Source organism: Camelus dromedarius, chromosome 10, assembly GCF_036321535.1.
Source record: "Camelus dromedarius isolate mCamDro1 chromosome 10, mCamDro1.pat, whole genome shotgun sequence".
Classification (NCBI taxonomy): domain Eukaryota; kingdom Metazoa; phylum Chordata; class Mammalia; order Artiodactyla; family Camelidae; genus Camelus; species Camelus dromedarius.
In genome coordinates, this window is record NC_087445.1 from 3,593,498 (window position 1) to 3,619,469 (window position 25,972).

The window sequence follows — 25,972 nt, forward strand, 5'->3', positions numbered from 1 at the left end:
ACATACACTCTGGACACACACACTAAAATATAAATGCTTAGCAGAGGAGTATAAAGCATTTTAGGTGTGGTCAGAGGGCCTGACACTTAGTCTGAACTGTTAATAATTGAACTTTGCTATTTTGTCTAAATCTCTTTTTTTTTAACCTTTTTTTTTCTTTTGGTGGGGAGGTAATTAAGTTTATTTATTTATTTAAATGGAGGTACTGGGGATTGAACCTAGGGCCTCATGCATGCTAAGCAAGTGCTCTTCCACTGAGCTATACCCTCCCCACCGTCCCCCACCCCCATCTAAATCTCTTAAATGCTTTATTTCCAGCCTCCCAAGAGCGTGGTTGAATCACACCGTCCGTAAGATCTCTTTCATTGTAAAACTGTGATTTTGGTGGGACAGGACACATCATCCTGAAACTTGTCTTGGTCTCTTCGCTGTATCGCTAATAGGAACCCCTCAGGCTGGAGTCACAGCCTTTGGGCCCCTGGCCAGGCCACCCTCACCGCCCCTCAGCTCCTAGCGATGGGCATCGCTGCCGGATCCCAGGGAAGCCTCTGTGATGTCTGTGAAGCTTCCTTCCTGCCCCTCCTCCCTACCCGACACACTTCTTTCGATCAAAGAATTGCCTTGTGCACACTAGTCCCAGGCCACCACCTGAGGCTGGGTGTTCTGCGAGGATTAGCAGCTGCTTCCTGGAGTTATTTCCAGCTCTGCCACATGCATTTCCAGGGCTGCAGATGGAAGAGGGTGCGGACAACTCCTTAAAATCTCCTCTCAGGGGCACCTCCCTGGCCAGGTGCTCAGCAGCAACAGAAGCTCCCATCCCCGACCTGGCCTCTGCCTGGCAGCTGGCTGAGTCCTCTCATCTGCACGTGACCTTTGGTTGCAATGATGAATTTGACCTCCCCCTCAGGTGGCTTACCTGAAGCACAGCTACCATCCCTGAAAATTGCCCGAGATCAGATTCCTGAGAGCCGAGCTGAGCCCTGAGGCCAAGGCCCGTGTGAGGAGTGGGGCCCAGGCACTAGTCCACTAGGCACTGCATCCCTGCCGTGAGCCTGCGGTGCCCTCCACAGGCGCTCAGCGGACGTCGGGGGAATGCTGACTCAGAGCACGTCATCCTCTGAAACAGTGTGGCCTGATTAAGTCCTCAAGAATCCAAAGTCCCGAAAAGACTGTTGGCGCCATCCCAGGTATGAAACAAAACAAAACAAAACACTCCAACCAAATAGTAAACAAGAAAGAAAAGAAGCCAAACAAAATTCTTACTTCTTCTTCCCATGATAACCACTTCACAGTTTTTTTAAAATAACAAATACCAAATCTTCCAAAAAGCAATCTTTCATTTTTCTATTCCTCATTTTTCTATTTTTGGGTGGGGGGGGGGGTGCCGGCTTTTCTGGGCTGCTCTAAATACGCGGGTCGTCTTGTGTATTACTCACCAAGCGTCACCGTTACCTGGATGTCTTTAGGTTCCACCTTTATCCTCTGTCCTCATGTTTAAAAAATTGTGGTAAAATAAATATAACATAAGTTTTTAATTTTGACCTCTTGTGACTGCACAGTGCAGTGGCAACAAGTACCCAGAGGTGGCTGTGCAACCATCACCACCGTCCACCTCCAGAATTTTTTCAGCTTGCAAAACTCTCAATGAAGGCCTTCCACTTTTAACTCAGAACTCCCCTGGGTTGTACAGCCTGGCTGGCTTCGAGCTGCTGTTTCTGCCAGCAGGCCCAGCCCTTCGCTTAGGAGTGGCTTTTCTGGGGTCACACCATCAGAATTTATAGTAAGACTGGTGTAGATTCTGGACACTGAGAGGGTCAAATGTAGTTTTATGGTTTCAAGGAATCCTGTAGTAATTGTAAACCCCTTTCTGCAAAAAATTCCCATCCAGAGTTCTGATTCCTTTTCCCAGGTGTGGGATCCAGATTTCGGAACCAATCAGAACTCCCAGAGGTGCCCGCCAGTCCACTCCACAGAGGCTTTGGGTCCCTGGGATGCTCTTGTCCGTAGAGAGACCTCCGTCACCCCAGGGCAGTGGCAGCTCCCAGGGGATGAGGAACATGTTGCTCGAGTGCATTTCATAGCAACTCTAAGGAAAAGGCCACGAAAGGCTTCTTTCTGGCTCCTTCTGTATCTTTTGATACGCTCTGAGGCACCAGGAGCTGAGCTATGGATGGCCTGTTTCTTCCCTCCTGCAGGAGGCAGAGCTGGCAACCCATGCTGGGACCTTGCCAGGCAGCTTCAGCCTACCCAGAGTTCAAGGCATTGAAGGCCCCCACAGCATTTCTCGGGGCAGGGCAACGAGCTCAGCGGTCCTTAAACTCTTCAAATTTGGGTCGTAATGATCCCTCAGTATGGCTTCAGCATGTTAGGAGCTTAGGTGGCCCCATACTCTTATGAACAGACACCTGCACAAAACAAAGTATCAAGACCCTTCCAGTACCCTGCTTTATTCGCTCAGCATCCTCGCCCTGTCCCTTTCTCCTGTTAACAGAACTCCCTCTTCGAAGAGAACAGCTCCTTCCCCAACCCTGTCCCCGAGTCCCTGGGCCCAGCCCAGTCATGTAACGTTTCTCTCTCCCAAGCACCGGGATGGCTCCGTGACCCAGGCTGGATCAACCGAAATCCTTCTCTGGGGTTTTATTTACTGATGCTGCCAGAGGCAACCCTTGCCTCCTAGGTCCTGGCTGCCTGGTGCTAAGCCTGTGACATGAAGCTGTCTTTTGAAGCAGGAGAAATGAAGTCGACATTCAGGAGAGAGTTGATATGAGAAAACGAGGTTCTACTCCTCTCAGGCAACTGCAATTTCAATTTCGGTGCCATCCTCTCAATGCATGCCCATGTTCTAGTTTTATTCCATTACTATTTCTTTTCTCCTTAGAAAAGTAGATCATATTTATTGTGGACAATTTAGGCAAAACAAATGAACCCTACTCCGACCACCATAGAGAAAATCACCGATACCATTCTAGTCTTTGCCCTTCCAATCTTTTTCCTTTGCCCATTTTTTTTTCTTAAAGCATCCTTAAGATCTTAACTAGAAATGGGTTTTGTCACTTACAGCTACCATGCAGATAAAACTAGAGTTTCTAGTTGATGACCTTGGGGCAGTGTGGTCTCTAAGTAGAGAAGAGCAGGAAGGTAAGCACCTAATAAACTGGGTTGATTTCCATCCCTGAAATCACTCTCTGGACTGGTTTATCCCATGAGGTGGGGTACTGGCAAAGGAAAGCAAAACAGAGAAAAAGAATCCCTTTTGAATTAAACACCCACAAACAAATGTGACAAGCAACTGTTTATTTATATAAAAAAAAAGAGGAAAAGAAAAAGAACAAAAAAGAAAAGAAAAACAAGTTTTTCACTGCATCTTATAGATTAAGTAAAAATACCTGTATTAATATATATGTATATACATACTGCATATATATATATATATATATATATATATATACACACACACATATGATATAACATTAAAATTACATGCTTCTCAGGACAGAAGAATTAGGACATGTTCCCTTATCTCAATTTAAAACTCTATCACAATTTAAAATCACTGCAAGAAAATTTGCTTCCTTTATTTTCTTTTTCAGACTTCAAGTACAGGAAGTTATCAAATCAGGATCTAAACGTGGAGGACCATCTGCTATGCACAAATGACAACAAACTGCCACAAGTCAGGAGTCAGGGTCTTCTGAATTCGCACACAGGTCTTCGCTCCCTACAACCGGGTCAACCTTCTACCTGAGATGACGGGGAATGAGGACACGTGACAGCCTGTAGGTTCCGCGAGGGCGTTCACGCTGAGTTGAAACAAAAGCAAACACAAACATGTCTTATCGGAGCAACAGCACTGGCCATGAAATCACTCTAGAGGAGGTTTCTTTCTCCCCTTTCCTTGCCAAAGGAAACACAAAAATTGCCAAAAGAAGAAGAAGAAGGAAAAAAAAGAAACCAAAAACAAAAACAAAAAAACTCGGGTGAAGCACCTCTGGCGATGATCAGCATTACAGCATGAGACAGAGAGGGAGCGTTTCTTTCACGACAGCTCCTGGCTGACTTGGATGATTTCAAACACACCCTCTTCTGCAAAAGGCACTCACATATTGTCTGTTTATAAATCATACAGTGGGATTCCTTACGTGGGAGTTTTCCTACAAATATAAAAGAGATAAGCTGAGGACATGGTATAACAAAGAAAACAGTATAAGAAATACACATTTTGGATAAATGTGCGCTTTTTTTTTTTAAAGGACAATCAATATAATAGTTTAAAAAAATTTCATTGAAAAGTTAGGAATTCCAGTAAAATTATCAGTAAGAAGCAAGGTACTAGAGGGTGAGAGACGGAGGGAGGCTAGCTTCTCAAATGGCCAAAGGAAAGGATATGGTCTGTTCTTCAACTAGAAAGACCATTCACCCACAACGGAATGTGTGAGAGGAGGGAGGTAGTGGCAGAGAAACAGGTGAAGCGGGAGGGAGGGCGGCGTCCTTCGGGATGTGGGCACAGGAAGGGATGCTCCGGAATCTCCCCCCGTGGTAAAGATGGGCTGTGTCCCCCCTGCCTCTGCAGACCCTGCCCAAGCCAAAGGTTGCCCTCACCGGGACACGACCGAGCTAATGGAATTATAAGACGTGCCACTGTTGCAGCTTGAGGCGTAGGCCTCCTGGCCACTGCCGTCGAGGTTGATTTTGAACACTGAGGACGCCTTCAGGAGAAAGTCGGCCGCGTCCCGGCGCCCCAGCTCCCGCAGTTTGGACATGAGGATGCCGACCGTGCTCTCGGGGTAGGAGGTCCACTCTCGGAGCAGGGCGTGGACCGGGCTCGGGAGGAACTCCTTGGGAGCCCCATTATTGGTGTTGTACTTTGCCACAAGGTCAGGGAGGCCCAAGTTCATGGCAAGAAGGCACCAGTCCTTCCCCATGGGATCGGGCGGGTCCAGCAGGCGACTGAGTTTCCTCCGGGTCAGGAGGTTGAGATCTGACGCGTGGATGTCCATGCCCAGGCTGGCCTGCGAGTAGACGTCGTGACAGCCGAAGCACATAATGCTGCTGAAGCTCTCCTTGTAGCCGCCCATGGTGTTGGTCAGCGACGTCTCCTTGAGGGTCTGCGCCCGGAAGAAGTCCCGCGGCTGGTAGACCATGACGGGCTCGTGGTGCTCCCTCAGCTGCTGGGGGCTCAGGTAATGCTTCACCGTCAGCAGCCCCGGCAGCGTGGTGGCCATGACGTTCTCGATGGTGCTGCACACCGAGTCCAGCAGGAGGCAGCACTTGATCTTTTCCGTCTCCAGCCCGCGCACCTGGACCTCGATGCCCTGGCCGTGGTTGACCAAGAGCACCAGCAGCTCGGCCCCGCGGTTGGCGATCTTGCAGCCGTTCACCCACAGGCGGATGTCCGCGTCTCCCTCCGCGCTCTGCTGGTGGATCCACCGGCACAGGTTCACCTGGACCTTGTGAAAGATGCCGCAGGGGAAGGGGGTGAGGTGCTCCACGGGGACGATGCGCACCCCGCCGTAGACCCGCACCTCGTCCTCCTCGTCCGTCCAGGAGCGGTGCAGGTTGTCGGTCTTGATCAGGGCGGGGATGTCCACCATAGTCCCGCTGCTCAGGTCCCGGGCGCAGATGTCCATGGCATCCAGGATCTGCAGCAGCTCCTCCACGTCGCTGTCAGGCACCAGGCGCTGGACGTCCTCCGTGGTGTAGCGGCCCCGGTAATGGTGCAGGGCCCGCGGGGTCTCCACGGAGAGCAGCTTCCCCAGAACGTTGGTGCAGAGCCAGCGGGGGTCCAGGAGCAGCACGTCCTGGACCGTTTCACTTTGCATGATGTTGATCTGCCAGAGGGGACAACATAAGTCATGCATAGGAACATACATAGCCACATGTACTGCTGCTCAGAGCCCAAAAGGGCCTGAATAGTAATGAAATCTCTGCAGACGTTGTAAGAAATGACCCAGGACGTTCATGTGGATGGATCTCACAAATCAATACTGACACCAGAAACTAACTGAACACAGTAAATCAACTATACTTCAATTAAATTTTTTTTCTTGCAGTGCAGGTGGCTGAAGTTAAAGTAGACGGCGGCGAGCTGAAACTGAGCAAAAATGAGCTAAAGAGACGCCTGAAAGCTGAGAAGAAAATAGCAGAGAAGGAGGCCAAGCAGAAGGAGCTCAGTGAGAAAAAACTATGCCAGGACACTGCTGCTGCCACCAGCCACACTGCTGACGATGGTGTGGGTACAGAGGAGGAGAGCCTGGACCCAAATCAATACTACAAGATCCGCAGCCAAGCAGTCCTACAAATGAAGGTTAATGGGGAAGACCCATACCCACACAAATTCCACACAGACATCTCGCTCACTCACTTTATTCAAGAATATAGTCACCTGCAGCCTGGGGACCGCCTGACTGACAGCACCTTAAAGGTGGCAGGTAGAATCCATGCCAAAAGGGCTTCTGGAGGAAAGCTCATTTTCTATGACCTTCGAGAAGAGGGAGTCAAGTTGCAAGTCATGGCCAATTCCAGGAATTATAAGTCAGAAGAATTTATCTGTATAAATAACAAACTGTGCCGGGGAGACATAATTGGCATTCAGGGCAATCGTGGGAAAACCAGGAAGGGCGAACTGAGCCTCATTCCCTACGGGAGCACGTGTTACCTCGTCTTCACTTTGGCCTCAAAGACAATGAAACACAATACCGTCAGAGATACTTGGACTTGATCCTGAATGACTTTGTGAGGCAGAAATTTATCATCCGCTCTAAGATCATCACATATATAAGAAGTTTCTTGGACGAGCTGGGATTTCTGGAGATTGAAACTCCCATGATGAACATTATCCCTGGGGGAGCTGTGGCCAATTCTTTTATCACCTCTCACAATGAGCTGGATGCAAACTGCCCCAGAACTCTACCATAAAATGCTGGTGGTTGGTGGCGTTGACTGGGTTTATGAAATTGGATGCCAGTTCCACAATGAAGGAATTGATCTGACCCACAATGTGAATTCTACATGGCCTATGCTGACTCATGATCTCATGGAAATCATGGAGATGATTTCAGGGACGGTGAAGCACATTACAGGCAGTTACAAGGTCACCTACCATCCAGATGGCCCAGAGGGCCAAGCAGATGAAACTGACTTCACCCCATCCTTCCAGAAAATCAGCATGGTAGAAGAGCTTGAGAAAGCCCTGGTGATGGAGTTGCCAGAAACTAACCTCTTTGAAACTGAAGAAACTCACAAAATTCTTGATGATATCTGTGCAGCAAAAGCTGATGAATGCCCTCCGCCTTGGTCCACAGCCAGGCTCCTTGATAAGCTTGTTGGGGAGTTCTTGGAAGTGACACGCGTCAATCCTACATTCATCTGTGATCACCCACACAGATAATGAGCCCTCTCCAAATGGCACGCTCTAAAGAAGGTCCGACTGGACCTTTTGAGACAGGAGGGAAGGGGGCAGGGCACAGCCACTCAAGGAATGGCAGCAATTTAACACCAAAATGGTGGAAGATTCACTTCCTAGTGGGTCTTAAGGAATAAGAGGTTTAACTTCTAGTTGACCTTGCGCTTCATTATAAGCTCATTGTAACAGTGTGATCAAATAACATGCCCGTGGGCACCATGACAGCTCCAAGGCTGACCGCAAAAGGCCAAAGGACGGGTGGTGGCCCAGTCCCTGGGAATCCCAGCCCCTTCCCCAGGGCAGTTGGACTGACCCTACCTGTAGGCTTGTGAAGCTACTGAGACCATAATAAGTGACAACACCACGCCTAGTGGCCCTTGGCGCGCTCTCTCCCCTTTGGAGACGGCCCGCACTCTGCCAATGGAGTGTGTACCTACTTTTACTTTAACCCGAGCACCCAATTCCCACACCTCTTTCCTTGCCTTTCTCTTGCCTTACACTCTATGCAGTGTGTATCTCTCTAAATAAATCTACCTTTACTCAACTGTGGCTCACACTTGAATTCTTTCCTGCACGAAGCCAAGGACCCACACTTGGCAGGGCACATCCCAGGGGCTCAACCGAGACCTGGGACTCGGCCCCCCTCACACCCCACATCCGTTTTCCTGCATCACTTTGAGCTATTTATCATGAAAAAGGAAATATGCAATGCCTACACTGAACTGCATGACCCCACGCAACAGCGACAGCTTTTTGACGAACAGCCCAAGGCCAAAGCTGTTGCGGCTGATGAGGCCATATTCACAGATGAAACCTCCTGCACCGCCCTGGAGTACAGGCTGCCCCCCACAGGTGGCTGGGGCACGGGCCTCGACCGCGTCGCCATGTTTCTCAGACTCCAATAACATCAAGGAAGCGCTTCTGTTTCCTGCCATGAAACCCGAAGACAAGGAGAATGTCCCAACCACTGCCACATCAGAAAGCACAGCACCCAGCACTTCTGTCTAGAAAACAACAGTCGCCAAGTCCTGTGACTCTGGCATCTTTGCTTTTCTGCAAAAGATCAAGGACTGTGAGAGGATTCCTGTGTGTACTGCTATTTGACCACCACAGTTCAGTTTAGCCATCAGAAGAGAGAAGAGGAACTAAGAATTCCTTTTCACTCCTTGTTACTAAATAAACCATTTGTCTCTAAAAAAAAAAAAAAAAAAAAAAAGCCAAAAATACCAGCTTGGCAATGTCAAAAGGGAGACTCTCAAAAGACAACCTTTGACTCTTTTTCTTATAAAAGGTCAGTGTAATTAAAGACAGAGAGAGGGATGGCAGCCGAATGCAATGGGTTATTTTTGGCTGGATTCTGAATCCCCAAATAAACACATAAAGGAATAAAAATAGCTGTGAAAGAAATTGGGACAAGTGGCCAACACTTGAATGAAGACTATACATTCAATGATAATACTATATCAATGTTGTATTTCCAGGAGGTGGTAATTAATTATATTGTGGTTATGTGGGAGAATGTCCTTCTCCTTAGGAGACATAAGCTAAATTATAAAGTCATGATGTTTGCAAAGCAAATAAATAAACAGGAAAGAGAGAGATAAGCAAATGTAGCAAAACATAAACAGTTGGTGAAATGAGACGAAGAGGGTGTGAAAATTCATTGAACCACTCTTGCAACTTCTCTGAAGGCTTGACATTTTTCAAAAGACTCAGAATGTTATGATATTAGACTGTGAGGTAAACTTTTAACACACGTACATATAAAAAAGGTCTGGAAAGATCCAGACAGGGACGCAGAACCATGACAGAGGTTGGCCCTGGACAGAAGAGAGAGGAATGAGGCAAGAGGTGATGGCCAGAGGGCACTTTAGATTTTCCTGGCACATTCACTTCTTTAAAAAGCAGAAGTCGAGGAGAGAAAAAAAAATGTGATCTCCCCAAAATGGAAGCAACTTTCCCCTTTATGGAACACTTGCCCTTCCTTCCTTCCCTCCCGGTTCTGGGATAGTTCTGAAACGGAGCAGGACATCGTGGTACCTCACTGGTACAAATCCTTTCCATGTCTCCCATTTCATATGTAAGAAACAGGCTTCATTTAGCTTCCTTGACCTTCCCTGAGTTCCAAAGGGCAGATTCAAACAGTTGTTAATCAGGGAAGGGAGGGAAGGCAGAGAGAAGTGAGGAACAGCTAACAGCAACATTGTAAACTGACTATACTGCAACAAAAATTTTTTTTAAAAAAAGCCTAAGAACAATAGCACAGCCTGGGGCAGGGTGCTGGTTCCTCCTCAAGGAAAATGCGTAACAGTATCTCTGAGTTCTTCTGCAGGAACTAAGGCCCCCATCCAGGTGAAGGATGGCAACTTCAGGCTGAGCACAGGACTCCTGGGACACGCCCTGTTACCTGCCCACCAACCAATCAGAAGAAAGTCACACACACTGCAGCCCCATCCCAAACTTGTCTGTAACACCTTTTTCCTGGACATCATGGGGAGTTCGGGTTTTTCAAGCATGAGCTGTCCGTTCTCCTTGCTCGGCGCTGCAATAAACCCCTCTCTGCTCCAAACCCCAATGTTTCAGTTTGGCCTCATTGTGCATAGGGCACACAAACTTCTGTTTAGTAACAGTTCTGCAAAAACATGGTGATTAAAAGGTGGACTCCGCTCTCATGTGGAGGCTGAGGCTCTGGACCTGCTTGCACCAGAAGGACTTTTCTCCCCATCGTCTGGTTTAAATCTTGGAGATGCCCTCTGTATCCAATTCTGTTCCAAACTGAGCCTTAGACTGAAAATTTCTGTAAGGCAGAGCAGTATCTACTTAGTTTTTCATAAGGCGTTTGGGGGACTACTGTTCAGTCCTAGACACAACTACCTCCTCAGGATCACGGAAGACAGACCGATAAACTGTCTGGTATTGGAGGAGATTAAGGAGATGGCTGGTAGGTGCGATGTGGGATCCTGAGCCCAGAAAAGGCATGAGAAGGACAACTGATGGAATGTGAGTAAGGCCCTTGGATCGGATACTAAGGAATCAGGACTGGAGGAGGGGTTGGCAGCTGATCAGAGTGGGGGCCACCTGATTTAGATTCCCCTTCTTTTTTTTTCTGCCTTCATTTAAGCCTTCATCTACTTACTGAAGTCTCAAGAACAAGGAGGGATGTGATACCAACAATGTGGGTTAATGGCTATGATCTAGAAAGTTGCTGTTCAAATGCCAGAAGGCAAGAGAATACTGTATTAAAAAGAGTAAGTTTATTACTATGGCTACTTTTTTTTTTTAACTATCCAGCACTATGTTATGATGCAAGCTTCGGTCCTTCCCTTGTCCCCATCCTTGGATTCAATCATTTAAAGAACCCCTGAAGGCGCCAGTAGATTAGCTTTAGTTTCACTGGAATTCAAAGCTGACACAATCACTTCTTGAGGCCCCACTCACTGGCTTCTGGATTCAATGATAATTTCAAGATTATATGATCCATATAAACTGGCCACAGGGTCCGACGTGGCACCTGAGACTGGGAAGGTAAGCTTCTGGTTTTCAAAATCCTCAGAACTGCTTCTGGTTTTTAAATTTCAGAACTGTTCTTCTTGGCCCAGACTAGTTTACACTGTCTCCTGATTTCACGTGATGGAGGAAGGTGAAGGCTACACCCCTTCTAGAAGGATGGGCCCTGCGTGATGCAATTAGAACAGGCTTCCTAACCTGCACCCCAGTGCTGACCGTAACACCACTAGGAACAAAGATTCCTATTTCTTGGCCATTTCTGGGGCACACTGTTTGCTGTCTTTGTGTCTCTAGCTGTCATCTCCCTGAGGACGTGTCACTGTCATTTCTCAATTGTCCATGAACCTGAGAGGTCTGTATGGAGCTGATAACACCCCCTGGAGAGCAGACATCCTGAAGGCTGCAGGAATGACAGCTAAGCACCAAGTGCCCCAGGGAGACAGAGGAGTGGCCCAGCCATCCAGAGTAGCAAGAACGTGCTCCAGAACTAAGAGAAGCCAGAAAACAAAAAAACCAAAGCAAAACAAAACCACAGCTCTTAAGGTGAACAGGAGGGCAAAGAACTGCAGTTCAGAAAATCACCCGAGGCTCCGTGTGACAGTCACACGTCTGGAGACATCACGGGCAGTGGGCAGTTCCCACTCTGCCTCCCAGCTCATCCCACCTGCAGACACTGGGACTGGGAGCAGAAGTGCATCCCGGGGGGCCCCTCCCAGACCCCCGCCAGGGCTCGAGCCCTCACCTCGCCCACGCTGTGGAGCTGCTGCGCGATGTGCCGGAGGTCCGCCTCGCTGGCCAGGGGGTTCAGTTGGTCCTGCACATCGTACACAAACTGCTGCAATGACATCAGCTGGTTGGGCCCGTTGAGCTTCCTCCAGGAAGGCAGCGTGGAGATGATTTTCTCACACAGGTGAGTCATGGGAGGGCAGACCTAGAACATGCAGGAAGGCACAGGTCAACGGACAGTTGCGGGGACTCGGGAGGAGCTGGGATAAAAACGATGTCGCTGTGCGGAAATTCTCTGGATGAGCTAGTGGTTTTGGCTGAGTACTGGGGCAGTTCTTTTTTCAGTGCTGCCTCTAAGCAGGATGTATTTATCAAATATGAAATTGTACAGAGGCTTTCATTTCTATTGCTCATGTTAAACAGATGACGTGGCTTCACAGTAACGGTTTTGGAATTGTGGACTCAATCAACTGATGTCCACCAACTCCCAACGTTTTTTCTCCCGCTTTTGGAGTGAGTGTTTCAATCAGGTGATGGCCACTTTACGAACAGAGAGACAGTAAAAGTGAGTATCGTTATCAATATTAGATGGTTGGTTTTTTTTTTTTTAACCAGTAAATTAGGTATTCATGGGGGTCGTTGTTGAAATATTTCAAATTTGACTAATTCTTGGTAATTGGGTTTTTAATCTCTGAACTCGGTTAAATAAATCAGTCTATGTTACAGACTCACATTATCAACACACTTTGCTAATTAAAAACTCCACCAGCCATACATTGCACTGCATCATTAATCAGGCAGTCCCTTCTCGAATATCTTTTATGCCCCCTAAATTCCACTCCCAATTCAGAGGATAAAGGCTATTTATTTGGTGATTCCACTTGCCTGATCTCCTAAGTTCGGGGGGTGGGGTGGGGGGCGAGTGAAGCAGACATCATGTCACGCCCCAGTTCAAAACTTCAAGGATTCAGGGACTTCCTACAGCCCAGGACGGGGTGGGGCTGGGGGGTCCCCCCACCTGCCCTCATCCCGCCTGGTGCGCAGGCGCGGAGTCCTTCGCAAACCACAGCTCGTGATCGCCACCCACTGGTTTCTGTGAGCAGGTTCTCCGAGGCCGAGCAGGCTTAGTCCCTGCCCACTGACTGTGCCACGGCGCCTCCCCCTTCAGAAAAAAACGAGGACCAGGCTTCATGAGAGAGGAGAGTGGTCCTAAAAACTCCGAAAGCCCACCTGGAGATGGAGCCTGGTATTGTGCGCGTGGCATTTCCATCAGGCAAACAGCCAAGTATCACTAACATCGGCATCCGCCAGGGGAGGCAGGGAGAGACCCTACGCTCGGGTCTGGGAGCAGGTACAGTCCCCCGAACATTATATTTTAGCATTTTTTCATTGGGACGTTTGCCCTTTTCGTACCAATTTCAGAGAGTTTTAAAATATTATGGAGAGTAACCTTTTATATGTCAGAAACATTGGAAGTATTTTTTCTTGGTCTATCCCACCTTTTAACTTTGTTTATGGAATTTATTTTCCAGAAAAACCTTTAACTTTTATGTAGTCAAATAGGTGCATTTCTTTGAAAACTTCTGGATTTTCTATCTTGGTTTAAAAGGTTTCCTGAAGCACTCTAAAGTTATTTTAAAAATAAATTCTCTTCCATTTCCATTCCAGACATTGTGGGGTTTTTTTTTGTTTTTGTTTTTGTTTTTATTTTTTAATATTTAAAAGCTTTAATCTGCCTACAGTTTATTTTTGGGCTTCGCAGTGAGTAGGATTTAACCTTATTTCCTTCTAGGCAAATAGCCAGTTGTACCAGGTCATTTATCAAATAAACATTTTTCCCATTAAATTGAAATAACATCTTTGTTTTCCATTAAATTTCTGTAGATGTTCTGATTTACTTCTACACTGACTAATCTATTTCACTTACTTATTGATTACAGAGCTTTTATAATGTCTCATTTATTCTTCTATTAAACTTTCAAGACAAAACCCCAGTTTTCTCAATCCCATTCAGACGCTGGAACTGTATTAAATTTATATAACTTGGGAAAGTGAACCACTTAGTAAGATCTGTCTATCCAAGAACACCGCCTCACCCCATTTGGTCATCTACAATTTCACACTCATGAATGAATTTTGTTGGTGACTGTTTTTCCACTTTTCTGCATTTCCCAAATATTTCGCAATAACTCACTTTTGAATTGCTTTTGTAATTTCTAAGAAGCAATTTGTTTAAGACACAAACCACCAGGGGGAGGGTAGAGCTCAGTGGTAGGGCACGTGCTTAGCATGCACACGTCCTGGGCTCAATCCCCAGTACCTGCATTAAAAAATAATAGTAATTTAAAAAACCCACCCAAACTGTCATTATTTCATACACTCACTCTAAGGTGGCCCACCTTGCCCAAAACAACCCTTCATCTTGAGGTCCCCTCTTTTGTTTCTCTACCCTTCCTTCCTCATCCCAGAGCAACAGGATAAAAACATGGCTATGCAGACATCTCGTACTAGGTCCCATGAAAACCAAACCAAACCAAACCAAAAGGATCACACAAAGAAGCCCCACTCCCGGGTCCCTGGATGGTCCAGGCAGAGGTCGGGTCCAGCCCTGTCCAGGTGTACTCACCGAAACAATCTGACTCCGTATTTCCTGCAGGTGATTTCGAAGCACCTTCATGTCCTTCGACCCAGAAGCCCCAGCATCCAGAACAAACAGCTTGTTTGAAATGTGAAGATCGTTCCCAAACCTAAGGGAAGATCAGTACCGTGGTCAGAGTAACGCAGTCTTACCAGGTGTTCTCACAGGGGCCAGGCTCCTGCTGGCCCAAAAGTCTGGTCCCGCGTGGCAAGGGAGCTCTGATGCCCCACCTCCCACCTGCTGTTTGTTGGACTCTATAATGTTGCCCAGGTGTGGAGGCCTGGGGACCCTGCCTGCTTTAGTTGTGCAGACAGACGCCCTGGACTCCACAAAAAGCTGAGAACCCAGCGAGGACAGGCTTCAGGTCCCCCGATGACGCAGGAAAGGTGAGGCCTCATGCACTCACTTTACAAGTCAGGAGAAGATGGGTATGGGTATGAAAGTAACATCTTAGATGTAAAGCATTGGCAGCAGCTTTGTTTTTCCTACCAGGAAGATAACAGATGAGTGTCTTCAGTTGACAAACCAAGAATTCAAATTACTAGCATATTAAACGGAACTGCAAATTCAAACTTCCACTAAGTAAAAATATATACTTTTTACATTGTGATTCTGTGCACATTCATATTTATAAGTGATCAAAGGTTTTCCAAAAAATACTTGATAAACAACAAGTTCATACTGTACAGCACAGGGAACTGTATTCAATATCCTGTAGTAACTTATGGTTAAAAAGAACATGAAAATGAATATATGTATATTCATGTATGACCGAAGCATTGTGCTGTACGCCAGAAATTGACACAACGTTGTAAACTGACTACACTTCAATAAAATATATTAAAACTTCCTTCCTCTGGGTCACGTGACTTCGGCTGTTTTACCCTTGAAGGCGCAGTGGCCGGCTTACCTGTTCCTGATCTCTTTCAGCAACGAGGTGTCTTTGTCGTATCCGAACTCGCCTCCAGCTGGACGGGGGACGTTCATGATGTCGGCATGGGTGGCCACCAGGACAACTCGCAGCGGGTTCTTTAGCTTGCCGCCAAAGGCTGAGGGCAGAGAGCCAACCGTTTCAGAGGCGGGTCCTCCCTCCTGGCTGCCTCTCCTCCCCCGGCGAGGTGGGATGCTCTGCCTCAGGCCCCTGCCTGGCGCTGGGAGTGACCTCTGGAAGGCCTAAGACTGGCCAAACCCGGAACCAGCCTATTTCCTGGGTCAGCAGGAAGGTTGCTCAGAAGTGGACCAGACGCCACCACAGGGCACAAGGCAGCTTCTCAGATCTTCCTCCAAATAGGCCTTGTTTGCTTAGTGAGGAGATCTAACCTCTGACTCGGGGCAGGGGACAGGGACGTCCTTTACAAGACCAGAGCAAGCCCACTGAATGCAGCACAGCACAGAGATGGCTCAGAAGGGGAACTCCTACAGTTCTCACAGGCAGACAGCCTCTCAGTAATGGGAGTGTTTAAAATGAAAACATGAAAAAGAACAAGAAAGAAGAGGCAAAGTGGAGGTACCCTGAGGGGAATTAGCCCAATTTATTTTATGATTACATGCTTTTCAAAAAAAAAAAATTAACTGCTGAGTTTCGTATTTCACCAGGGAAGGCTGATTCTTTTTTTGTGTGTGAAAAGAACAAAATCAGTTTGTCCACGCTGTGTTTTCCTCTAGGAATAAAGTGAAGGTAATGCGTTCATTCCATCAATATGGTTCCTTTTCTTTGATTTTGGACGGAACTACAGAAAGAAGGCCCATTCTGTTTATTAATTGTGCACCATTTGGTGAAGGCACAACAGCTGTCAGAGGAGGCACGCCGCTGTGCACTGAACGAAAATGACCACGGCTCTAAAATGTAAAAAGAAAGTGAGAAATGGCTCTCAAGGAACTGCTCAGACTTGAGTCTCTGTGGCAGAAATCGTGAAGCAACTCCCTGCAGAACAAAACAAACAGCTGAGCCTTAGGAAATTCCAGAGTGGAGATCTTCCAGTTGGAAGGAGGAATCAGGGTGGCCTCAGCCGTCAGCCAGAAGCTGCAGGACCCTGGCACGACCTGGGGCACCAGCTGGCAGGGAAGGACACCCCCTCCCGCAGGGGCACCTCAGGTGAGTGAACCCATCTTACCTATGGGTTCTTCAACCGGGACAAGAGACTTCAGGAAACTGAGCCAGAAAATCACTTGATTCAGCTGGATCTCGTAGGGCTCTTCTAGACTGAAAACAATGGCATGGATGGACGTGGGATCATTGGCAGCAAAATAGTCGTAACAGCAGAAATACACAGGATTTCCAGAGAACTCCCACACGCTGAAGTCACCAACTCCTGCAGAGAAAAAGAAAGACGACTGTCGTGCAGCCGCACCACCAAATTTCTATCACAACTCCTCTCAGCCCTTTCGGGATTACCAGTGGGGCCAGTGACACCCACAGCATTTGTCTGCTTGCTCAGGCATCTCCTTAAGTACAGACCTCCATATGGGATACTTCACATATTTCTGTTTATGTCTATTCTATGCTTCTGTATCTACGCCTTTTATATCTGTATCTGCTTATCCATTTTCCTTAACACCTTCATTATTTCTTTGCTTTGTTTTGTTGTTTGAGGGGGTGGGAGGTAATTAGGTATATTTATTATTATAATTTTTTTACTTAACAGAGGTACTGGGGATTGAACCCAGGACCTCGTGCATGCTAAGCACACACTCTACCACTGAGCTATCCCCTCCCTCCTTTAACACTTTTATTATTATATCTCTATCACATCTACCCTGGGGTGGTACACACACACACACACACACACCCCAACCCACACACACATGTGTATGCCTATAAGCATACATGGGAAGGTGTATGTGTCTACATACACTGTTTTTCACCCCCCAAATACTAGTATATGAACTCTGAAATGTAACCTGAATTTTGGTTAAACAGTGACTAAATTCACCTTCTACAGGTGAGGGAGCAACTTGTTCAGGTTGGTCAGATGGGAGCTGGCTGCGTGCACAGGTGTGAGATGCAGTAGTTGATGGGCAGTTCTGCACACGAAGGATGTGAGCAAAACTGTGAGGAGGCTGGGCCCAAGGGGCCACCCAGGCTGGGGGAGGGGCGGAAGGGTCAGGTCGGGGAGGAAGTCTGTGTGTGTGTGTGTGTGTGTGTGAGCTGTGGGTGTGGCTGGCTTTCCCAGAATTGTCCCTGGGTGAGGTTCTTAGGCACCCAGAACCTCCTAGTGACCGTCCAGACACATGGACACCTCTACTGTGCCACATCCCACCAGGTGGTAACCACCCCCCGTACCGGCCTCTGGGGAGCTGCGCAGGACCACTTCTGCTACAGGGTTCCAGGCTCCCTTTCCCTAATTTTCCCCCTCGGTGCTTATTCTGTGCCAGAAATTCTGCAGTCAAGAGTCATTCTAGAAGAGCCACAGGGCTTTCCTAGCGCTTCCTCTTAGAGCTCAGACACTTCTGGGGAGCATGAGCCTCTGACTCTGGCCGCTAAAGCCTTAGTGTGAAGTTCTGGAGCACGGAAATAGGCCTTCCGAGCCTGGGGAGCACTGGGGAGCACTGGCAGGCAGACGTGGGACGGGATGAGGCCGGGGAGGAGGCGGGGTGAGGGCAGGGATGCTGAGGACAAACTTCTCTCCCTGTGCTGCAGGGTCAGCTTTGCTCCCCGGGAGCTGGGAGAACACTCAGCTTTGAAGACAGCAAAATGCACTTGGACTTTAATTCTGTTTCAGTGGGGCCAGTGGCTCTCAAAGTGCGGTCCCTGGCCGGGCGGTAGCAGCATCACCGGGAAACTCCCCACACAGGTTGAATCAGAGGCTCGAGGGCCGCCCGGCAGTCTGTTTTCACCTGCCCTCCAAGGGATCTGGGTGTATGCTGCAGTTTAAGAACCACTGCTTTAGGTAAAACACCGTGAGTATTCTGTGTTTCACTGGGTTGAGTATAAAAGGGTCTTGAAGATGCTCCCCGTTTCCCCTTTCTGGTTCCAGCATCTTGGGCCCAGCTGGGGGCCCAGGAGCTCTGGGGGTGTGGCAGTTGGGTTTCATACTTGGGTGTATCAAACTGCTAGTAGGACTGTATTTTATGAAACTTTCCATCCAAGTGGGAGTTTTGCACCACTTTATAAGATGTATTAATTTACTTAACAGTCAATTATTAAGCATCTACGGTATGCCCGGTGTTTTGCCAGGTGCTGGGGGCACCAGGGTGTTTAGTTTTACTTTTTGGGGGTATTAACCAGCCACGCTTCAGTCCAGGGTCACTCCCAATATCACCCTGCGCTGGCCCCTCTTCTGTGCGGCTATGACGGATGCCTGCTGGCAAAGGCTCCCTCGGGGGAAACCGAGGTAAAAGGAAACTCGAGGTCCTTCCCGTGTGGGGTGGGCCGTACCGTTCAGATAGGCGTTCTGGATGTCGATGGCCTTGGTGGACTGGTCATCGGCGGAGCAGTGCGGGTGGTGGGCAGGGGCCCCGAACACCTCCAGCATCCCCTTGGTGAGGCCGGGCTCGAACATCATGCTGCGGCTCCTGACGCTCACGTTCTCGCAGCCCGGGTACAGGTTGTTGATGCTCACGGAGACTGCAGGCCAGAGAGCAAGCCGGTCAGACCCTACCCGCGCGGCGCGCCGCTGCCCTCCCTCCCAGCCCTGTCCTTTCCGGCACCCGCTCCGTCCCCGCCCCACCCGCTTCAGGCCGGGCTGTGCGTGGGCCCCTCGCCCCTCGCAGCACTGCTTCCCGGGGACGCTGCGTAACTCCTTCCGTTCGCTCCGTCTCCGTGCCCTTTCCCGCGCTGCTGTGCCCCGAGAGGCTGACCCTACGGACGCATCTCCCAGCCTTACTTGCCATTTGCCTCTGGTTAGGGTCCACCAATGGGAGGCACTGGGGAGGCTGGGAGGAGAGGAAGGCCGAGGTGTTTTTTCCCTCCTCACTCCCTGCTGCTTTTCTGATACCAGCTGTGTCTCTTGACTCTGGACTCCCCTGAGCTGCTTCCCCCTTGGAGCTCCAGCTCTCCCAGGATCAAGATTTCTTCCCCTTGTCTTTTCAGCCCCCAGGGAGGTAATGGCTCCCCTCTATTTCTAGCCTCTGGATGCTTTACTGTCTCTTGTATGTTCCTTTGACTGTTTTCTTTTTAATTGAAGTATAGTCAGTTTACAATGTGTCAATTCCTGGTGCACAGCATGTTTCAGTCATATGTATGCATACATATATTCGTTTTCATATTCCTTTTCAGTATAGGTTACTACAAGATATTGAATATAGTTCCCTATGCTATACAGAAAAAATCTGTTTTTTTAATCTATTTTTATATATAGTGGTTAACATTTGCATATCTCAAACTCCCAATTTATCCCCCAACCCCGTTCCCCTCAGTCCCCGGTAACCATGAGTTTATTTTCTATGTTTGTGAGTCTGTTTCTGTTTTGTAAATAAGTTCATTTGTATTTTTTTCTTTTTTAACAAGTCTCAATTTGTGGCATCAAGTCTTTAGCGTCTCTTCAATCCTTGCTAATCTTCCCTTCTAATAAAAAGGGGTAGGTAACTGTATAGAGCTAGACTTTGATCACATTATTTGCTGTTCATTGTATTTATTTTTATTTACAGCAGCAGTATTGGTTTTCCACTTATTATAAGGATAGTAATGATTTCATTTTCAAACCTATGTATTTTAGTAAATAAAAAGAATCAGCTTTTAAAGTATTACATAAATAATAATGGTAGAACTTTGGGGGAGGGAGGGTCAGTTGAATAATGCGGTTTGGGTTCCCTGGGCCAGGAGCAGCCCTGTGTATCCTGGGTCCGGACAGCTCGTTGGCTTGCCTGGCTCTCTCAAAAGACCCCCAACAGCGTTGTGAAGGCAGAGCCGGCCTCTTTGCTCCAGGGCTAGGACTCAGGGCAGATGGGGGCAGGGGATCTGTTAAGTGCTTCTGGGGAGGGGCTTGGTACTCTGAATCACACTACATAGTTAAAACCTTTGGTTCACATTTAATAGCGACAGGCACTGCCAGGTACTAAAGAAATGATCGTTTTACCTGGGCCACCAGACTTTTAAAATTGGTGATCCAAACACAAAGGTCACTATTGTTTAAAGACCAAAGATTTCAGACAATGGGAATCTCCAAGGGGCGGTGGGGGCAGGGTGCAGGGCAGGAGGATAAACGCGGAGCTCAAGGGTAGGGTCAGGTAGCAGGGAAGGAGGAAGGGCAAGAAGATGGGAAGACCTATTCATACATATATTCCCTGGTTACAAAAGTAGACCACTTGGCAAACAGATATGTAACGAAGAAAACAAAATGGCTCAGTTTTCAATGCCAACACGATCGACCTTTTAGTGTATTTCTTTGCAGATTGTTCATCCAAGTCTGACAAAAGCCATGGGACTTCGCCAGACTGGGTTTGTCTATTTCCCCGTGCCCTGAAACCTGTGTCTGGGACGACCACGGTTGGGAATAAGCTTTGTCTCAGCGGCACTGTGGGCTGGTGCTTGCCCAGGGAGAGCAGATCAGGTTCGGTAAATGACAGGCATTCCTGCACCTCGCTGACAGTTTTTGTTGGGAGAATGAAAGGTAAGGGAAGAGTTCGTATACGATATTATTAAAATAACACTTTCACAGGGAAACTGACATCACAGAAGGAAACCAATTTTGCTAACTACTGACCCCTAGTGGTAAAAAGTGGCAGGTCCTGATGGAGGAGCCACTTTTGCACCCTGGTCAGAAGAGACTTCCTGCAAAGGCGCCTCTCTGGTGAGGGCAGGGAACAGCCTCCTGCAGGGCTCTTCCTGGGCACCGGCCCCTCCGCTGGCACTGGGGGTTTCCCTTCTACTGCAATTCAACAGCTGTGGCACTCAGCTGGCCACAAAGTGGGTGTGTGTGCGGCAGCCACGTGCCGTGAGCAGCTGCACCCAGGTCACCCACCCCTCCCTGTCCCGTCTCCTGGTTGGTGGCCTTTAGAGGGGAAAATGCAAAAGGGGCAGGTTTCTAAAGGCACAAACAACCTTTCTGTTGCCTGAGTGGTGTAAATGTGCCCATGTGGGCATCCCCCACGGGGAAAGGACTGGTCTAACTGTTCTAGCAGAGGTCATGGGGGTCGGAGCTCTGGCCTGGACCAGGCCACTCGGCATGCTACTGTGAAGTGACAATGCTGCTGTTTCCAGATCAGACCTCCTTCTCTGGAGACCACACCCCAGAGCTGCCTTTCCTCGGATGTCTACCTCTCCGTCGATTCCCCTCCAGCACACGAGGCCCCCTAGAGCCTGCCGCCCTCCCCCAGCCGGGTGTCCCCCAGGTGGCCCTCCTGGCACCCCAGATTTGTGCCACACTCTGCTTTCCCGAGGACCCCCTTGTGCTGTTTTGCGAGGGCCGGGAAGTGACAGGTGCACTGCATGGTCTAGGATGGCGGGGTCCAGGCCCCACGTGCTGCTGCCTCCTGCCAGCACTCCCTCTGCCCAGGGTGTGCCTGCCCCGCACCGGGCAGGGCAGAAGGGCCTGCTACAGAGCCTGCAGACACAGCTTCCCGGCTCTTCCTGGCCTCAGGAGGGCCTAGAATTAACTGTGGATGAATCTTGTCACTTCAGGGACTGCCTGGCTAGAAACTTTACCCACCCTTCGGAGCAGACTGGCCACCTGGGCATTAAACAGCGTGGGCCTCTACGAGGCCACGTGGCTTGTCCATCCTTGCCCAGGCCCTCTGGGAGGCCACTGGCTTCGGCCAGCCAGGCCTGGGGTGAACTAGGGGTTACCGTAGTTACACACTCCAGTGCACACCTGAAATGTCTTTTCTGTCACAGGGCAAAACTGCAGACACGAGTGTGGGGATTCTGCCTCTGAGCTCTCTCTCCTTGCCTATGCGACTCCTGGAGTTAGGGGGCAGGGTGGTGATGAGGTGAAATGCAGAGCACGTGCCCCTCTTGATGGGGCAGCCCCCCCTTCCCCCTCCACGAACACGCTCCAGGCAGGAATGTGAGTCCAGTGTGGCCAGTGCTTCCAATTTTTCACAAGAAGCCCAATATCTAACTTTTAAGGTGAGATTTCTTGATTTTCAAACACTGGGAGCTAATTCAATTTTTCTTCTTGCCCTCCCTCACGTTACACAGAACGCTGCAGCTTACCAGGCTGCTGACCTCTGCTTAGGCAGAAACACCATGTGTCCCTGAGCCTCGAGGTACTTTTCTCTGAAATGGCTTTATGACCCAGCTGCACAAAGCTGTGAGAATCCGGTGAGACCATGTGTGTGCAGCACCTGGAACCCAGGTCGGCACAAACTCTGACTCACACGTGTGGCTTCCCACACTTCCCTGCTTCCCCGTAGGTTTTATTTTTGCGTCTCCCCGAGGAGCAGCGACTTTTCCAGATGGACAACTTTTTGGTGTCCCCTTCACCTTCTCGCGTGTCTTTTCGGCATTTCTTACCATCTTCAGTGGACTTTCTTCTAGGAACGTGACCACAGAGAGCAGAACTGTGCTCCTGAGAGAACGGTGAGTTCCCAGAGAAGGTTCTGCTGGGGGCACAGCCAGCATCCTCAGAGATGACAGGTCACCAGGAAGGGTCTAAAGAACTAAGCTGCACGACATACAAGGAAGAGCTGTGTTCATCTCCTAACAGTCCTTTTGGAGAAGCCCAGCTCCACTAATAAGTTACCTGGACACAGAACTCTGAGGGTTCAGGCGGGGAAGGCAGCTCTGAACAAGGGGGGCCAAGAACACAGGAGTAACAGCCTCCCAAAGAGACCCACCGCATCTCTGCGCTGACTGCAGCGGGGGTGGCTTATTTGGGCCAGAGCCCAGATCGTCCTCGAGAGAATCTGGTGTCACTGAGCCCCATGACCCAAGTCTCTCTGAGCCCTGGCTCAGGGACGCTCTTACACACAGTGAGATTTGCTGATAATCCGGCCATCCTGAGCCGCATTTTATCAAGTATCTATTTCCGGCTTCTTCCAGGTATGGGAAATTGACCAGAAGGAAGATGAATGGAGATATTGCTTCAGAGGGGTGAGGCTGAGCAGCAGATAAGATTTCGTCCTCCTGGGGAACCCGTATGTCACTTGATGGGTGACTGGTTCAGTTTAGCCCATAGGCTCCTAGGGTATAAATTTATAGCCAATAGGACTAAAACTTCCAGGTCACAGATCAGGATAGATCTCGGTCTCTGTCACCACACACACACACACACACACACACACACACAGAGTGTCATTCCACCTGTTTCCACCCCCCCACCCCACCATACACAGTTGTTCAGACCACAGTGACCTGAACTCACAGCGGGAGAGTTCGCTCCCTCTAGGGGCGACGCCAGGAACTGCTGGAGAAGTGGACTTTGAACCTTGAACACTGGCCTGGACCACACACAGAAGCTGAACTTAATCAGTAAATCTGAAAAACTATTGGCTTCTGAGAAGGTGTGAACCTATCTTACTTCCTGAAACTGAGCAAAATTACAGTGGAAAATGGAAAACATGAGCATGGATACACCACAAATCAGACGCCGTTTTAAGTGTCATTAATGAGCCCTAGCTCAGGAGCCAGACACTTCGTGAACTGGCAGCTGTGTGACTCCCGGGTGGTCTGCTGGGCCCCTCAAGGCTCAGTAAACGGTGGCAAAAATGCCAGTAAGCTGTCATGTGGATTAAATGAGGTGTCACACATACTACATTTCGCCACGTTCTTGGCACACAGGTAGTGCTCAGTACGTATTAGCAATATGTGTTAACAATATTGCAATCATTCGAATTACCTCTCCATTTTGGTTATTATTTCTTACCCAAGTTTCAATTCTATTGCTGTGTTCAGACTAATGAAGTTGAAAGGGGGCACGTAGCTCTCAGTCCACTGTCCCTCACCCCCTGACTCATGCTGCCCAGACCACCTTCCTCATGTAGAGAGAAACTACACGGAATCACAAACTTTAAAGCTTTTGTTTTCATCCTAGGGAACAGATGTGACAGCTCTGTAGTATGTATGGAAGGCGAGTCTGAGGCCCAAAGCTTCAGCGTTGACGTTGTTTAGCAAATTCTCTGAAGGTCTCTATTCTTATCTTTGAAAAACTTAATTCCTTCACTCTAAAGGGGGGTTTCAGGAAGAAAGACACCCCAGATGGCACAACTGTCTTTTGTTCACTGCAGGGGCTTCTCCCTGGGGGAGGACAGGCAACCCTGCGGGTCTGGCTGGGAACCCACTGATGATCGTGTCTGCGGAAGATCGGGGAAGATAGCTAAGTCCCCTTCCCAACAAGGTGGGTGGATGGACCAACTGGAAAACCATTAAGGAGCCTTTCAAAACCATCAACCAACTTTGAGAGGTGCAGGAATGGGCTGCCATGTGAATCCAGCTTCATGTTTCCAGATTCTCGCGTTCCTGGATGTGCCTGCGGCATTCCGAGGGTGGAGGACCATCCTGGGGCCTGAGATTCAGTCTGTGCAGCCTTGAACCTGTGTCAGCCCAAGCTCTTCGTGTCTTCAAGGGCAGAGTCCCCGTTCCCGAGCAGAACACGACGCGATTGTGCTATCTTGCACGTTTGTGATTGGGGATCGTGATGCTGGTGACGCCCTTTCCTCATTATCGGCGGGCCAGGGTGCACTTGCCAGCCAAGGGGAGTGGACACAAGGCCAAGAGCTGAGACGGGTCATGCTCAGAAGCCACCAAGGCGGTGGGAACCAATCAGCCTCGGGCCAAGTGCCCCAAACAAAGCCACCAGCCCTCCCAGAACTTGATACGAGAAAAGCACCTGATGGAGAGACAGGGACGAGGGCAGGGAGCTGTGGAGGACCCCTACCTGTGGGCTTGGAGGCCAGGGGCGAGGGCGGGAACCGGGTGGAGTTGGTGGAGGAGAGCCGGGGCCTGCGTCTTCGGAAGAAGCTTCTCAGCAGCCCACACTTGAGAGACTCCACCAGCGTGGTCTTCCCAGACCCCGAGTGGCCGAACAGCTTCAGTTTGATTCTCGGCTGGAGGTTCTGCGTGGGTCGCAGCTGCTGGATGAAGAGTCCTCGGTGTGTGTCCTGAACACAGATGGAAGAGGGCCTGTCAGTCACCGCGGAGGTGGCGGGGGGCAGGCCCTGGGCAAAACACACCCCCAATCCCTGGGGGCCAGGACCCCGCCTTCCAGTCTGTGAGTTTTCTTCCTTTTAAAAGATTGAGGTAGGGCGGAGTGGGTGGGGGCGGGTACAGCTCAGTGGTAGAGCGCATGCTTAGCATGCACGAGGTCCTGGGTTCAATCCCCAGCACCTCTGTTTAAAAAAATTGAGGTGTAAGGGATCTGTAACATTTTATTAGTTTCAGGTGTACAGTGTGATGATTCTCTATTTGTATATGTTGTGAAGCGATCACCACAGGAAGTCTAGTTCACATCCATCACCACACACAGTGACAAGGTTTTTTTCCTTGTGATGAGAACTTTATCGATCTACTCTTATCAACCATCAAATGTACCCAGTATCATTAACTCTGGTCGCCATGCTGTACATCACATCCCCAGAACTTCATTTATAACTTGAAGTCCGCAGTTTTTACCCATGTGGCAGATACATTTTGTTCTGATCCCACTGCGTTTTAAAACGTTTCACGTGCAGTACACACACAGTGGGGAGGGTATGGCTCAGTTGGTAGAATGTGTGCTTAGTGGGTTCAACCCCCAGTGCCTCCATTAAAAAACAATACACATAACATACAAGTCACCACTTTAACCATTTTTAAGTGTCCCCCTGGGAGACGTTTAGCA

At 49.0% G+C, this 25,972-nt stretch overlaps 1 protein-coding gene and 1 pseudogene across 7 annotated transcripts in view; one reads left to right on the forward strand and one right to left on the reverse strand.

Annotated features, from left to right (window-relative positions):
* Positions 1–3,279: 3,279 nt before the first annotated feature.
* Positions 3,280–25,972, reverse strand: part of DAPK1 (death associated protein kinase 1) — a 180,601-nt gene continuing 157,908 nt past the window's right edge. For 5 of the 7 annotated variants that reach the window (XM_031447142.2, XM_031447144.2, XM_031447143.2 and 2 more), the window contains exons 20-27: positions 25,031–25,253; positions 18,652–18,840; positions 16,388–16,585; positions 15,184–15,322; positions 14,262–14,382; positions 11,652–11,840; positions 4,600–5,828; positions 3,280–4,151 (exon numbers count right to left, since the gene is read on the reverse strand). In XM_031447142.2, the coding sequence (XP_031303002.1) occupies positions 4,136–4,151; positions 4,600–5,828; positions 11,652–11,840; positions 14,262–14,382; positions 15,184–15,322; positions 16,388–16,585; positions 18,652–18,840; positions 25,031–25,253 (2,304 nt within the window). In that variant the 3' untranslated portion in view covers positions 3,280–4,135. Of the gene's footprint in view, positions 5,829–11,651; positions 11,841–14,261; positions 14,383–15,183; positions 15,323–16,387; positions 16,586–18,651; positions 18,841–21,617; positions 22,820–25,030; positions 25,254–25,972 lie in introns of those variants that run through there. The other 2 variants (XM_031447148.2, XM_064490111.1) reach the window with 2 other exon arrangements.
* LOC105084709 (lysine--tRNA ligase-like) lies at positions 5,877–8,410 on the forward strand (annotated as a pseudogene).